Consider the following 16,149-nt stretch of genomic DNA (forward strand, 5'->3'; position numbering starts at 1 on the left):
GCCCCAGCCCTACAGGCCTGTCTCCTGCTTCAAAAGCCCTGCAAAAGAAAGTGACGCATTCTGCGGGTCCAGCGACCTCTGCCAAACCTCCAGATGACTGCCTGCATCACAGAAGATCAAGAACATCTGTGGACAGCAGCCCTGTCCAAGGAGAAACTACATCTAAAGGACTCAGGAGCCTCACCAGATCTGCAAGTCCTAACCCCTCTGCACCGACGCCCACAACCCATGTCCAGGTGGCCCAACTGACTACAGAGGATCCTCAGGCGACCCCAGGCAACTGCCTACCCTGGGTTGACCTCTTCTGTCCTCCACGACGACGTCTGCAGTGTGAATCAAGAGGACCCCCCCAATCGTGACAGCACTAGAACGAAGATACCCATCGCTCAAAGGTACACTGCAGCTGCAACCCCCATGGCCTTGGGGAACCCGACCTCCAGAGCAGCAACATTCAACAGGCGGCCCTCCTACTTGTGCAGCCTTTGGTTTTGGTTTTGTTAAAATTAGCCCAAATTTGACCTCTGCATCCGGCCGGCCCCGTGTTGCTGGTGGTGGGTGTTTGGGGTTAACTCAAACCCCAACCTGTGGACTTCCTAACCCCAGGAGACTGGAACTGTAAGTCTTGTACTTACATGCAAAATGTACTAACTTTTCTTCCCCAGGAACTGTTTCTGAAAATTGCAGTGTCAACTTTTAAAACAGATTATTGCCATTTATTAAAAAACTGTACAACTTACCAATTCTAATCAAACTGGTATTGATACATATGTGAAACACTTATTTATTTATGTACTTTCCTCCAACTTGAATCTTGTGGTTCTAGAAATAAATTAGCAAAATATATTTTTGCTATGTGAAAACCATTGGTCTGGAGTTAAGTCATTGAGTGTGTGTTTCTTCTATTGTCTGTGTGTGTACAACAAATGCTTTGCAGTACCCTCTGATAAGCCTAACTGCTCGACCACACTATCACAAAATAGAGCATGAGTATTATCTATTTTTGCCTTTGTTAAGCCTCTGGGGAACCCATGGACTCTGTACACACTATATCTCATTTTTGATACAGAGCCAGCTTCCTACATTGGTGGATCAGCGGTGGGGTTTACGACTTTGCATTTGCTGGACTACTCAGCCAATACCTGATCACACGACTACATTTCAAAATTGCCTTTAGAAAACTGATTTTTGAATTTGGCAAAATGTGCTGAAGTTTTTAAAGTCCTGCTAGGACCTTGGTTAAGTCCCTTTAGCATTTTGTTTTAGAGTTAAAAGTTATTTTAAGTTAGGGGTTTAGTAACTAGAAGTAGTTTTTTAGTTCCTAAAAAGTAATCCTAACTTTAGTAACATAATGAGTAGCTCATAGGATATTGTGGTGGAACTCAACCTCACCCCTTACCTCTATAAAGGGATAGGGAAGAGTTAAGGTCCCTCTGCAGACTGAAAAAAGATCAAAACAGGACACCCCCCCCCCCCCCCCCCCCCTACCAAGGCCAACCTCCAGGAGCTCTTGGCAGAGTACACCAGGGACCATCCTGCTGAGGAGAAAGACCTCCCCTCAGAGAGGGAAGATGTTAGAGATGAGGAGGATTAGCTCCTCCCTCCTTACCTAACTAGGGATATCAGGACCCCAATGTCCCTGTCTCCAAAGATAGTACTCACAGGACCTGGATCTTCCACAGGGGAGTCCAGTTCCTCTGGGAACATTGAGGGCAGCCTAAATGAAGAGGACCTCCTTTTAGCAAGGATGGCCAAAAGATTAGCTTTGGAGAAACAGCTCCTGACTATAGGGAGGGAGAGAGTAGAAATGGGCTTAGAACCCATTAATGGTGGCAGCAATCTAAATAGGGCCCGAGAGAATTCTGATGGCCTTAAAATCCCCAAAGGGATTGTCTCCAGATTTGAAGAAGGTGATGACATCACCAAGTGGATCACAGCTTTTGAAAGAGCTTGTGCAAACCAGAAAACTAAACATGTCTCACTGGGAAGCTCTCCTTTGGGAATTGTTTACTGGTGAGTGTAAGGATGGACTCCTCACACTCACTGGTTCAGATGCTGAATCCTATGACCACATGAAGGCTACCCTGACTGAAGGCTTTGGATTTACCACTGGTGAGTATAGAATTAGGTCCAGGGGGGGAAACAAAACATCAAGCCAGTCCTGGGTTGATTTTGTATACTACTCAGTGAAAACACTAGATGGTTAGATAAATGGCAATTGCAATCTATGATGGACTTTATAATTTGTTTATAAAAGAACATCTTTTAAGTAACTGCTTCAATGACAGGTTGCATCAATATCTGGTAGACCTAGGTCCAACTTCTATCCAAGAATTGGGAAAGAAGGCAGACCATTGGGTCAAGACTAGGGTGACCAAAACTTCCACTGGGGGTGACCAAAAGAAAGGGGTCACAAAGCTGTAGGAGGCTGGCCCTCTATGTAGCGTACAAAACTAGGCACACTTGGCAGGGGCCCAGGTAACCACACTTTGGTTTCCAGAGGCAAAAAACAGATCACCTAATGCTCCAATTTGTGGGGTACCTAGGTGATGCAGTTAGGCTAATCTAGGAGATGTGCTAAGCATTTGTTGTACTCACAGTATCAATCATGCACCACACAGACTCATTGAATAACTTGAGACCACATTTATAAAAATACTTCAGATTTTTATATAATTTTTAAGACCAAGATGGTCAAGATATGTTAAGTACTTTTTGAGTTATGATTTTTCAAAGTTTTAATAAAGTTAGTCTTTCTGTGTGTAATTACGCACCATAGGAATCAATGGAAGGTCACCTGTAAAAATTCATATAAATCACACAGTTGAGTTACTAGTCTCTTCTTTTGCAGGATGGTCGATGAGGGCGGTGGACACGCTGTGCCAGCTGTAGAGCCTCAGGCGTCTCCCGGTTCCGTCAGGAGCAGAGCTGAAAATTCTCTTGGCACAGGAACAGGGCCACTTGGGGGGGGGGCACATTGGAAAAGGAGTTGGTTTGCAGATTTAAAGATGTTGCCTTAAGGTCCCCTTGGGCTGTCCAGGTCGCAAGGGGTTAGGGACCCATGGCACACAGCTGGTTCCATGATGCAGGTCTCAGGGCGGCCGGATGCAGGGTGAGTTGCAGGACTTGGAGGCTGTGCGCACTGGAGCCCTTTGGAGTTGGAGGTAAGTCTTCTTCCGAGGGCCTAGCAAGACGACAAGGGCACTCTGGTGGGAGGTCCAGGGGGTTCCTGAAGTCCCTTGACTGGGGGTTCCTCCTGGTCCAGTTGCAGCTCTGGGAGAGCTGTTCTTGCTGTAGTCCGATGTGCACTGACCAGTACCTGGGGTATTATCACAATTCAGCCATGGGAGGGCATAGTGCCACCAGAGTTGGCACATTTGTAGGTCTCTTCCTGGCTGTCGTTGGTGTGTCGTCAGGTCTGGCTGTGACTCCCGGTTACGGAGATATCGGCCTGTCGGTGAAGTGACATCACCGGTTTGCCGGTTTATTTTTGGTTCTTGAGTGGTGCCTCTACCCAGGAGGGAGTTCTCTGGCTATTTCCGAAGCCTGGAGGTCCTCTGGGTCTTTTGAGGTCAGTCCAGTGGTCAACTCCTCCGCAGCGGTGATTGTCGGGCCACAGATGCAGCAGGCAGGGTCTTTGCCTCCTCTTTTGATGCAGCAGGTTCTCAGTTGTCTTGCTTTGGTCTTCTTTGGATGTCTTCTTCTTTGTCCTTTCGAACATGATTTCTTGGTCTAGGGGAGCCCACTAAATACTGAATTTAGCAGGCGTTTTAGGGGGACCCTTGTAGTGTCCAATGGGACACTTACCCTTTGGTGGCTACACCCACTACAGTGACCACTTCGTGTGGGAAGGGTCACTGCCCTAAACCTCATTGGCTATTTTCCTGCCATCCAATATAGAGGTATGTGAAATGGAGGGTCCACTTCGCCTGCAAGCCCCTACCTTTTCTGTGGTTTCTCACCTTTGCTCCCGCCAAAAGTGGGGGTTGGCAAAGGGGGAAGCCATCTGCTGATAGAGGCAGGCCTGGAGGCTTGAGTTTCAAAGGCTGTATTCTTTTGAAGCTCACTGTAGGAAAGTAGCCCTTTTCTAGACTTGTTACCCCAGTTTCTGCCTATATGTCAGTGTGTTTAACTGTTTGTCAGTATGTTTTTACTGTATCTACTGGGATCCTGTTAACCAGGACCCCAGTAGTTATGCTCTCACCTTGTAAATTTGGTTGTTGAATACTGTGAACACATTTTTCCACTCATAAGTGGCAATCTGGTGCCCCCTCATAAGTCCCTAGTATATGGTACCGGGTGCCCAGGGCATTGGGGTTCCAAGGGATCCCTATGGCTTGCAGCATTTCTTGTGCCACCCATAGGGAGCCCATGCAAAGGCTTCTACAGGACTGCCATTGCAGCCTGTGTGAAATGGTGCATGCACCCTTTCACTGCCATTGACACTGCACCAGGTCACTCAGAAGTCACCTATATGCCAGGCCTTCCAGCCCTGAAGGCTGGGTGCAGAGTACCTGTATGTTAGGGCTCCCCTGCACTAGCAGATGTGCCCCCACGTCGTCCAGGGCCATTTTCCTGGACTTCGTGATTGCGGGGACGCCATTTTATATGCGTACTAGACATAAGTCACTACCTATGTCTAGCTTCATAATGGTAACTCCGAATATGGTCATGTAAGGTGTCTAACATCTGGGAATTATACCCCATTGCTGATTCTAGCATTGGTTGTATGATTCCATGCACCCTGGGGGCTCCACGGTTGACCCCCAGTGCTGCTATACCAGTCTTGTGAGGGTTTTGAAGGCAGCCCAGCTCCTGCCACTCCAGGGTTCTGCCCTCCTGCTGCTTGTACAGCTCGAGCTCAGGAAGACAGAAACAAAGGAGTTCCTTTGGAAGAGGGGTGTTACACCCTCTCCCTTTGGAAATATGTGCTACAGGCATGGCCTCTGGAAATGCTTTGAAAGGCACAGATGGTGCCCTCCTTGCATAATCCAGTCTACACCGGTTCAGGGACCCCCAGTCCCTGCTCTGGCACGAAACTGGACAAAGGAAAGGAGAGTGACCACTCCCCTGTCCATCACCACCCCAGGGGTGTTCTCAGAGCTCCTCCAGAGTCTCCCTGGGTTTTGCCATCTTGAATTCAGGGTTGGCAGGGAACTCTGGGAGCATCTGAGTGGCCAGTGCCAGCAGGTGACGTTAGAGCCCTCCCCTGATAGGTGCTTACCTGGATAGGTGACCAATCCCCCTTCCAGGGATATTTAGGGTCTCTCTTTTGAGTGGTTCTTCAGATTGGACTGCAAGCCTCTGCATCCTCCACTTCAACTTCTTGCCAAATAAACTGCATCTGGACCCTCCAGGAACTCTACAGCTGCAACAAAAAAAGCAAGATGCCTTCTGCAACACTCTATCTTCAGCTCCTGCCAGCAACTGCAACTGTTTCACAGTTGTGCATCCTCTGAGGACAGCCTCTCTTCAGCCTGCAGCAGAAAAGCGAAGGAATCTCCCTTGGGGTGAAGGAGTCACTCCCTTGCTTCAGCAGGGACCTACAATGACGACGACTGGTGGTGTGGATCCCCTCTCCTGACGAGCTGCATGGAAGCTGCAACACGGGTTGTGGACTGAAGTGGAGGTAAGAGCTTGGCTCCCCACGAAAGACAGTACCCCCGTACACTGCGTGTTTTGTAGCTGGAAGGCTGGTTTTCGTTGTTTCATGAAATCCTTGTGCACTGTGCAGCTCTGGCCCCCAGAAATCTAGCCTGCGATGCAAAGCTTCCTGAGTGGTTCTCCAGCGGCGTGGGATCCCTTTGTGTCATGCTGCATTTTGCACCCACTATTTCCCCATGCTGTGGGACTCCTGTGCATGCTGCCTGGGCTTCGGTGGGCCCGCTGGACTGCTGAGGGCCCCCTCTGACTCCACCTGAGTAGAGTAGACCTGGTCCTTTCTGGGCCAGGGCAACGTCACTTTCCTCCAACCGTGGGCTTTGCTTTTGCCAAGGCTTCTTGGTGGAATCCAGCAACGCAAACCAGACTGCAATCCTCCATCCGGCATGGGACATTACCTGAACCAACCAGGAACCTGCATCTGTCTTCTTGGGTGCAATACTGACTGTTGTTCCTCATTGGTGGTTCCCCTTTTGCACCTTCATCCGGGTTAGCAGGGGCTCCTGTTCTCCCTGGACTCTTCAGTGCTTCTTGGACTTGGTCCTCTTCTTCCAAAGGTCTTCAGGGCCAGAGATAAATCATTGGTGATTTGCAGTCTCTTCTGGTTCTTGCAATATCTTCTTTTTCATATTCTTGTGTGTTCTAGGAAAGTTACTGTGTTTTACTCCTGCTTTCCTGGGCTTTGGGGTGGGTTCTAATTACCTATCTTTGGTGTCTTCTAATACTCCCAGCGTCCCTCTACACACTACACTTGCCTAGGTGGGAAACCGACTTTTGCATTCCACTATTTTAGTATATGGTTTTTGCTCCCCCTAGGCCCATTTCTAACAATTGTGATTTTCACTAATTGCACTGTTTTTTAACTGTTTACTTACCTACCTCTGCATACTAGTGTATATAATTAGTGTATTACTTACCTCCTAAGGGAGTATAGTCTCTATGGTCTTTTTGATATTTGTGTCACCTACATAAAGTACCTGGCTTCTAGACACTGCCTACATTTCACTAATAAGGGATAACCGCACCTTGTATAAGGTGTAAGTACCTTAGTTACCCACTACAAACTAGGCCAGCCTCCTACGCTCTCCGCCCCGGGAATGAACATTACTGAGGGAGTGGGTGTTAGCTCCTCCACCCAGGAAGGGCATTGTCTTACAAACCAGAGAGACAGGGCTCTCCCCCTAGGTCTGTCTATTGGCTGTTTGGAGGTGGCATGCTGGATGGAACAAATCAGCAACCATGCCAGTTAGGTTATCTTTTGCAGGGGGCACCCCTAAGGTGACCCCTGGGTACATTTAAGGGATAACTCCAATACTGGTACTGGTTTGGATTTATCATCCTGAGTTGTTTGATACCAAACAACCCAGGGTGCAGAGTGGCCATCATGTAGCTGAGGAACTTGTGTTTGACCAGTGTCCAGCACATGTATGTAAAATGGCTGCTCTGTTCACCCTCTATGTCCTAAGTTTGGCAAGGACACAGTGGGGGCATGTTGCTCATGCAGCTATGCCCTCACATATAGTATGGTGCACCCTGCCTTAGGGCTGGAAGGCCTGCTAGAGGGGTGACTTACCCATTACAAATGCAGTGTATGGTTGACAGGGCACATAAGGATTGTACCATGTTGATTTTTTCTTTTTAGGTTTGCCCCAGAACACTCAAGCCTGCAATGGCAGTGCTGGGTGTATGTGGATGTAGGGCCCTAGAGGGTGGCACAATCAGTGCTGCTGCCCTCTTGGGCCTATCCCTAATATCCCATGCCCAGGTTGCAGATGTACCCTTTTTACTAGGGACTTACGGTGATATTTAAGAGTGTATCAATTGTGCCAAGTGTCACAACAGATTTAGGCAAAGAGCTCTGGCCCAGGGAACCTGGTTCATAGGGGCCCTGAGCCATACAACTTCTAGGACACATCAACATCAGGCAAAAGGTTTGGGGCTAACCATGCAAAAAGAAACCTCCTCTCACAAAAGCCTTCTCAAATGAAGGCTGGAGAGACACCTAAGGACAAAAGCAAAGAGTCTTTACAAGGGCCCCAAAACCCTGCATGAGAGGGTGGGCCCGAGCCTCTTCACAGTCCACAAATGGGTATAAGGGTAAAAACTTTGATCCCAAGAAGGCCTGGTGTCACAGCTGCAAACAGCATGGACACCAAACTGGAGACTTGGCCTGCCTCAAAAAGAATCCCCCTAGCACTTCCCCAGTTAGTACTGGTATAGCCAGGCTCCAGGTGGGATCAACAGTGTGTCAAGAGCAGATTAGAAATACGCCTTAACCTATTCTCCAGGAACCTAAATACTACATATTGTGACACAAATCTAAGGCCTCATCATGTGTTCTCCATTAACTCTACGGGGTGATACAGGGCTGGAATTTATGATTTAAGGCATCAGACCAGATTTGGACAATGCTTCTCCCTGGTGAGAACAGCAACACTATGGAGACTCAACCCCTTCCTAATGCCACCTGCGCCAGGCCCCAGCCAGATCAAAATACAGACTTCAGGAGTACAGAAACAAACATCCAGGACACTTCTAAACTCACCTGTTCCAGAATCCCTGCAGAGAGCAGTCATGCTACTGAGACTGGAACCCTTCTAATGCCACCAGGACCAGGCTCCCAAATGAGAGGAGTGGTCACGCTGTCAAGACTGGACCCCTCTAATGCCACTAATTCCAGGGTTTCTGGAGACAGCAGCCATGCCATCAATAATGAAGCCCTCTGATGCCAGGTATGTCAGGCTCTATGCTGACAGCACAAATTATCTTGATAGTTTAAAGGGGCAATCTCAATTAATCTCTTTTCATGTAATGAACAGGAAAATACATGAATTCAAATACATTTTTATTGTACTACATATCAACATACATTTCTTATTAACACATTCTCATCATTATTTTGTAAATTTTATGATATCATGATTGCTTCTAGCTGTATCATATTTAGACATTATCAGTCTCTTTTTCCTCATTTCCTATGATGAACAAACATTTCAAAATTGGACTCCATCAGCCATCTGCCCTTTACAATACCCCCCCGAAACATGTACATGGGCTTTGTTTGCTTTGTTGTATTCCCAGTTATCACACAGAGTGTGGGTCAGTGACTTCCATTAATGATCCCTCATTCTTCTTGAGAGACGCTTTGTCCTAGGCCTGGTTATCACACAGTGTGCGGGGTCAGTGACTTCCATTAATGAACTCTCACTCATCTGAAGAGAAGCCTTGTCCTAGGCCTGGTTATCACACATTGTGTGAATCAGTGACTTCCAACAATGATCCCTCACTCACATTTGCTACACCACTAATGGTCAAAGAGAAGCCTTGTCCTAGGCCTGGTTATCACACATTGTGTGAATCAGTGACTTCCAACAATGATCCCTCACTCACATTTGCTACACCACTAATGGTCATAAAAATCTCATGCCCCTAAATACAAAATTTCCAGTTTAGAACTGGTTTGTGTTTGTGCAAAAGTAAAAGGAATTTAATCCTCCTAAAAGTGTATGTGTTGTGTTATGCATAAGAATGAGTGTGTGGAAGACTAGTGGGTTTGATGTTTCTCAAAGGCTCGGTGGTGGTGATGGTGGTTGATGGTAGGGAGAACTTCTAATGCCACCAGGACCAGGCTCCCAAATGAGAGGAGTGGTCACGCTGTCAAGACTGGACCCCTCTAATGCCACTAATTCCAGGGTTTCTGGAGGCAGCAGCCATGCCATCAATAATGAAGCCCTCTGATGCCAGGTATGTCAGGCTCTATGCTGACAGCACAAATTATCTTGATAGTTTAAAGGGGCAATCTCAATTAATCTCTTTTCATGTAATGAACAGGAAAATACATGAATTCAAATACATTTTTATTGTACTACATATCAACATACATTTCTTATTAACACATTCTCATCATTATTTTGTAAATTTTATGATATCATGATTGCTTCTAGCTGTATCATATTTAGACATTATCAGTCTCTTTTTCCTCATTTCCTATAATGAACAAACATTTCAAAATTGGACTCCATCAGCCATCTGCCCTTAACAATACCCCCCCGAAACATGTACATGGGCTTTGTTTGCTTTGTTGTATTCCCAGTTATCACACAGAGTGTGGGTCAGTGACTTCCATTAATGATCCCTCATTCTTCTTGAGAGACGCTTTGTCCTAGGCCTGGTTATCACACAGTGTGCGGGGTCAGTGACTTCCATTAATGAACTCTCACTCATCTGAAGAGAAGCCTTGTCCTAGGCCTGGTTATCACACATTGTGTGAATCAGTGACTTCCAACAATGATCCCTCACTCACATTTGCTACACCACTAATGGTCAAAGAGAAGCCTTGTCCTAGGCCTGGTTATCACACATTGTGTGAATCAGTGACTTCCAACAATGATCCCTCACTCACATTTGCTACACCACTAATGGTCATAAAAATCTCATGCCCCTAAATACAAAATTTCCAGTTTAGAACTGGTTTGTGTTTGTGCAAAAGTAAAAGGAATTTAATCCTCCTAAAAGTGTATGTGTTGTGTTATGCATAAGAATGAGTGTGTGGAAGACTAGTGGGTTTGATGTTTCTCAAAGGCTCGGTGGTGGTGATGGTGGTTGATGGTAGGGAGAACTTGCAGGACTCTGCACTGTAGGAGGCTGGCTCTCTATATATTGTATGTAAATGGCGTACCCTGTGCAGAAAGTCCATGCAAACCCACCTTGGTATCCAGAGGTAAAAAGCAGACCACCTAATGCTCTGTTTTTGTGGGAGTGTGGGAGAGCAGTTAAGTTAATCCAAGAGCTGTGCTAAGCATTTGTTGTACTCACAGTATCAGTAAATGTGGACACACACTTGGAAGAACTCGAGACCAATTTCCCAAAAAAACCCAGATTTTTATAAAATAGTTGAAGACCAAGATCGTATATATCCATAAGTACTTGTTTAGTTATGATTTTTCAAAGTTTAGAAAATGTTCTGTTTTCTTATGTAATTGTGCACCATAGGAATCAATGGGAAAATCTTTAAAAATTCATTTAAAATCCGGAAATGATCTCACAAGTGTCATTGTCTGTTTTTAGGTCAAGGTTGTTGAGAGGTCCTATGTCCCAGCTGGAGAAGTTCAGGTGGTTCCTGGTTCAGGCGGGAGCAGAGACTGAAGGTCTTGGAGCTGGTGCACAAAGTTGAAGGGGGCCACTTGGAAACACACTGCACAGAGAAGCAATTGGTACTTCTAAACCATCTACATTTAGTGGCATGCATGTCATTATTGTACCACTGTTCTAACAAACCAACTATTGCCAGGCAAACCCAGAGCTCATTAAAGAAGAGAAAATGCAGGTACTATTTCACAAATAATCAATGTTTCTATTGTGGACATTTGTAGAGCTGCAGCATGGGAATCTATCAACACCTTCGGCAAACACTATAACTTAGAGTTTGACAATCAAGCAGAAGTTACAGTAGGTCAGGCAACTCTTCCAAACCTTATTAAATAAGGTTATTTTCTGCTGGACTATAATTTATCAACTGATTTAACAATGAGTTAGCTTGCTATTCTATTCTAGCATTTACGACTGTAAAAAAAGATCCTACAATGAGGAAGAAAATGTCATGCACCTGCAGTCCTGATTCTGAGGCATAGGAATGTTCAATGGATCCAAAAATGACCTGCCTTCCTCCCTGGCTGTTTTTTTTAAACGAGGGGTATGGGTGCATCTCTAGATACATATACACATAAGTATCTCTAATTTACTTTTAGCCTTAAAATGAAGTGGGCCTCAACAGTAACTGCTAGAACTTTGTATTGTGGTAAAGGGTGACTCTCACGCTTCAAAAAGGACAGGCTCCTTTTTCAGCTTTCCTATCACTGATTAAAGTAAGACCAAGAGGCTACATCTTATCCCCATGTTCCCTTTAAAAAAACATGTTTTTTCCTCTGCATGTGTATGCTGCAAAGCAGTTTTCTGAAAATGAATTAAAAATATTTATTTAGAGCATTTAGGAAGTATGAAGCCTCTGATGGCCTCCATCCCACAGATATCTGTATGAGACTCATGGACAGCAGACTTTCTTCAGATGCTATTCTTTATATGGAAGAACCATATAAATAGGTGTTTTCTGGGATCTGGGCATGCTGCAGGGAATTATTATAATGTTTAGAACTAATATCAATGAAGATCCTACGAAGCAGAACCAGATCTACAGGCAGGCAACCCTTTCTTTTTCATCGCACAATTGTCCTAGTGTCCAGTTAGTATGATCAAGTGCGCTGGGATGCTTTTTTTAATATGTCTATTTCATAGAAGGTACCATTTCTTTTATTCCACATTGTGCTAGACTCACACTGTCTTTCCTGGTTGGTTTTCATGTTTCATCCTGCAATGTGTAGAGAAATGAACAAATGCTGGGAAAAGACACTGTTGGAAATGACCATCTTTTGCAAGGCATCCCCCAGATTCTTGCTGAAATCTTTTTTGTGGCTTTTGGATTCTGCACACTTTACTCCTGCTAACCATTGATAAGGTGTTTGCCCTCTCCCTTTTAAACATGGTAAAATTGGTATACACCTAATTAGCAAATTGAAATTCTTTATAGGTCCCTTGTAAACGGTACTTCATATCCCCAGGGCCTGTAAATTAAATACTATTACCGGGAGGAGCACTCATTGTGCCACCTACTAAAGTAGCTCTGTACTCCTATCTCAAGCCTGACACTGCAGCCTGTAGTGCAGTTTTACACTGACATTTCAACCTAGCAAAATAAACATTTTGCCAGGTTTAGACCTTCCTTATCAATGCTTATAAGTCAACCCCTAAGATAGGCCCTAAAGTTTGACAGGGCAGGGAGCATGGTATTTAACAAGTAGGACGTGTACTTATGTTTCCATGTTGTGACAGTGAAAACCCCCTAAAAGTCATCTTTCACTGTGGCAAGGATATCCGTCCCTACATTAACAGTGGGTTACCTTATTACATTTAATAAGTGATAACTTCTGTTTAAGAACAACTAGAGAAATACCTCTTCCACTCATGTGAATTTTCTCTTTATTAGTAAAGTTATATTTTAACTTACTATTTGGAAAATGCCACTTTGAGAAGGTTTTTACATTAGATGGGATTTGATCCCATTCCGACTCATGAGGGAAGGATCAAGTATCAAAAGTAGAAAAGAAACAATACCGCCACTTGCCATTAATTAACCTCTGCTGGCCCCTGTAGGATTGAGCTGTGACCCCCCCAAGTGTTGTCCTCCAGGTCCTGGACCCTTGGCTGGAGTGTGAGTGTACTACTCAATGCTCAACTGAAGGCTTCACTGAATCCAGCGCAGAATGACACAGGGCCTCGCAGCACAGCACCGCCCAGCTCCTGGTCAGCAGATTTACCGAACCCGATGGAGCAATGCAGAGACTTGCATTACAGCTCGCAGCATAGTACAGCTCTAGGTTATCAGCTCCACTGGACCAGACGCAGAGCCTCACATAGGAGCATCACAGCATTGCGCAACCCCTGAACGGTGGCTTCACCAGGTCCAATACAGCATACACAGGACAATTCAGAGCCACAACACACCATCTTCGCACCAAAGTCACAAGGTAGAACTTTCAGTGGGATGAACCTGGTTCTTCATCCGCTGAGGTCTATTGTGGTCAGCCTGAACCTGTGACTGTGTCCCGGGTAGGTGCAATCAGATACCCACAAGCGGTGCTTTGCGCTGTTTGGTGCGATTTGTTAGTAAAATAAACATAACACCAATTGTACTGATCGATTTTTTTGTCATGGTACTAGTTTATTTATTAAAATATCCTCTATTTTCTAAATTGGCTCTTATTTTTCTTGTGTTACGTTTTCACTTTATTACTGTTAGAGTGCTACATGAATACTTTGCACACTGCCCCTCAGTTAAGCCTGACTGCTTAACCACAGGGTTAAACGAAGGTTTCTTTAGTGACTTTTGTGATTCACCCTGACAAGGACTGTGATTATGATTAGACAGGGTTCTCACCCCGTTCCACCAATAATCCAATTTTGTACAGGCACTTTTAAAATCCTACAACTATCTCTTCTTTTCTTCATTCCGACTAGTCAGGTTTTCCATCATCTGCTTTTTATCATGTGGTATTTGAATGTTTCACATATTTGTAATTTATCATTTTCCATAATTCCTTAATCTCACAATAACTGCACTTTTTTGCTCTTGTGTATGTCCACAGATGGGTCAGTATTATTGTTGCTGTACTGATATTCTTGCCAAATCTGCTGCAGCTTATTTCTATGTCTGTTTAGTGATGGTGTGTGTTTGCTGATGTGCTTGTCGGTGTGGAAATTGACTAAAGCTCTTCACACATTTTGAATGATTTTTGATTCCTGTGTGTTTTTTTTATGGTTCCTTAATGCTGAGGAACAACCAAAAGTACTTGTTTGTTCACTGTAATGGTACACATTACATTTTCCTCAGTGTGTGTTCGCTGATGATTCCTTAATGCTGAAGATTCACTAAAGCTCGTCTCACATTTACTGCAATGGTATGCTTTTTCCCCTGTATGCTTTCGCTGATGTCGTTTTAGGGTCGATAAAGAACTATACCTCTTCACACATTCACTACATTTGAATGGTTTTTCTCCTGTGTGTGTTCTTTGATGTTTTTTTAATGTTGAGGAACAACTAAAACGACTTGTGCATTCACTACAAAAGTATGGTTTTTCCCCTGTGTGTGTACGCTGATGGACTTGAAGGTGACATAACTGACTATATTTCTTCACACATTCATTGCAATGGTATGGTTTTTCCCCTGTGTGCGTTCGCTGATGTCTTCGGAGCTCTGATAACTGACAAAATCTCTTCACACATTCACTGCACTTGAAAGGTTTTTCCCCTGTGTGTGTTCGCTGATGATTCCTTAAAGCTCGAGATTCACTAAAGCTACTTCCACATTCACTGCAATGGTATGGTTTTTCCCCTGTGTGCGTTCGCTGATGTTGTTTTAGGCTTGATAAAGAACTATACTTCTTCACACATTTGCTACATTTGAATGGTTTTTCCCCTGTGTGTGTTAGCTGATGTTTTTGGACATATGATAACTGACTAAATCTCTTCAAACATTCACTGCAATGGTATGGTTTTTCCCCTGTGTGTGTTCGCTGATGTCTTTTAAGGTTTGATGAATCACTAAAGCTCTTCACACATTCACTACAATGGTATGTTTTTTCCCCTGTGTGTGTTCGCTGATGCTGTTTTAGGAGTTTTAGTTGACTAAAGCTCTTCACGCATTCACTGCAATGGTACGGCTTTTCCCCTGTGTGTGTTCGCTGATGTTTTTTTAGAGTTGATAAGTCACTAAAGCTCTTCACACATTCCCTACAATGGTATGGTTTTTCCCCTGTGTGTGTGTTTGCTGATGTCTTTTTAGATTTAATATATCACTGAAGCTCTTTACACATTCACTGCTCTTGCACTGCTTTTGTGTGTTTGCTGGTGGTGCTTTAGTTCCAATGACAAACTGAAGCTCTCGCTCCATGTACATGATATTTCTCTCTTGGTTGATGTCTCTAGGTGAGGTATATATTTTTCTTCTTTTCGTGGCTGTGTATCCTGAATGGCCAACATGGATAATAAAACACTTGTGTTATTCTCATACTCCCTGTATGTGTGTGGTATTTTGTATGTTTTTTAAAATTTAACGATAAAGTACAATGGTCACTAAATACTTATCATACTCATAATATGCGTAAGGCTTCTTATTTGGGTGATTGTCTCTTTGGATTGGATACTGGTTTTGCTCACTTGTGGGTGAAGAACCTTCCTCCTCCTTGTTCATGCAGACTGGGAAGTTTTCTGTATTTTAGACAGCAGAGCCCCTCTTTCCTTTATCCATCAGTTGTCTGGCTCCACTCCCTGCGCCTTTCTCTGGCTGATGTGGTTTGGCCAGAAAAAGTTTACAATACACCTAGAGCATGGAATGATGGTTTGTTATCATTTTGGGACAGAGCACTGCTGTAAACACATCATACTGATCCCACGATCAAAGCTTGTGTTGGACACCTGTTTACACAGGAGGTGGTTTGTCAGTGTTGTTGCCTTAATTTTCTAGAGGTTGTTTCTTTGTCTTGTGGCATGGAGGTGAACAGCTCTGACTCTTACATTGACTGAACTACCCTTCACTGCTTCATCCAGGATCAGTCAGTTTATGTTCAGCTTCCTCTGTCTCTCACTGCAATGATTTTGTGCATTCAAGGCTTGTTTCCTGTTGGATGTAAAAAGATTGAAAATCACTAAATGGAAATGTAATAAAATGTGAATACACATTGTTTATCTGGATGTAAACGTCATCTGTTCTTTACCACCTTTGAAACTTATCAGGGAACTTTCACCATACACAGTTATTGTATGTGATTGAGCACATCACATATTCTTTACTTAATAAAAGGTGATGAATTCACCAGTGTTCACAGAGTGACTGAGTAAAGAAAGTGCTCTCACAGGGCACCAACATGCTACAGATAGAGC

General features: G+C 44.4%; 1 protein-coding gene across 1 annotated transcript; it reads right to left on the bottom strand.

The window, feature by feature from the left end:
* Positions 1–9,712: 9,712 nt before the first annotated feature.
* LOC138286964 (zinc finger protein 135-like) lies at positions 9,713–15,059 on the bottom strand (the record flags this gene model as incomplete). The annotated part of the gene is made up of 1 exon (XM_069227332.1): positions 9,713–15,059. A coding segment is annotated over one exon (1,026 nt), but the record flags the coding sequence as incomplete, so codon positions are not given.
* Positions 15,060–16,149: the final 1,090 nt, after the last annotated feature.

The sequence above is a fragment of the Pleurodeles waltl genome, chromosome 4_1 (genome assembly GCF_031143425.1).
Source record: "Pleurodeles waltl isolate 20211129_DDA chromosome 4_1, aPleWal1.hap1.20221129, whole genome shotgun sequence".
Taxonomy (NCBI): Eukaryota; Metazoa; Chordata; class Amphibia; order Caudata; family Salamandridae; genus Pleurodeles; species Pleurodeles waltl.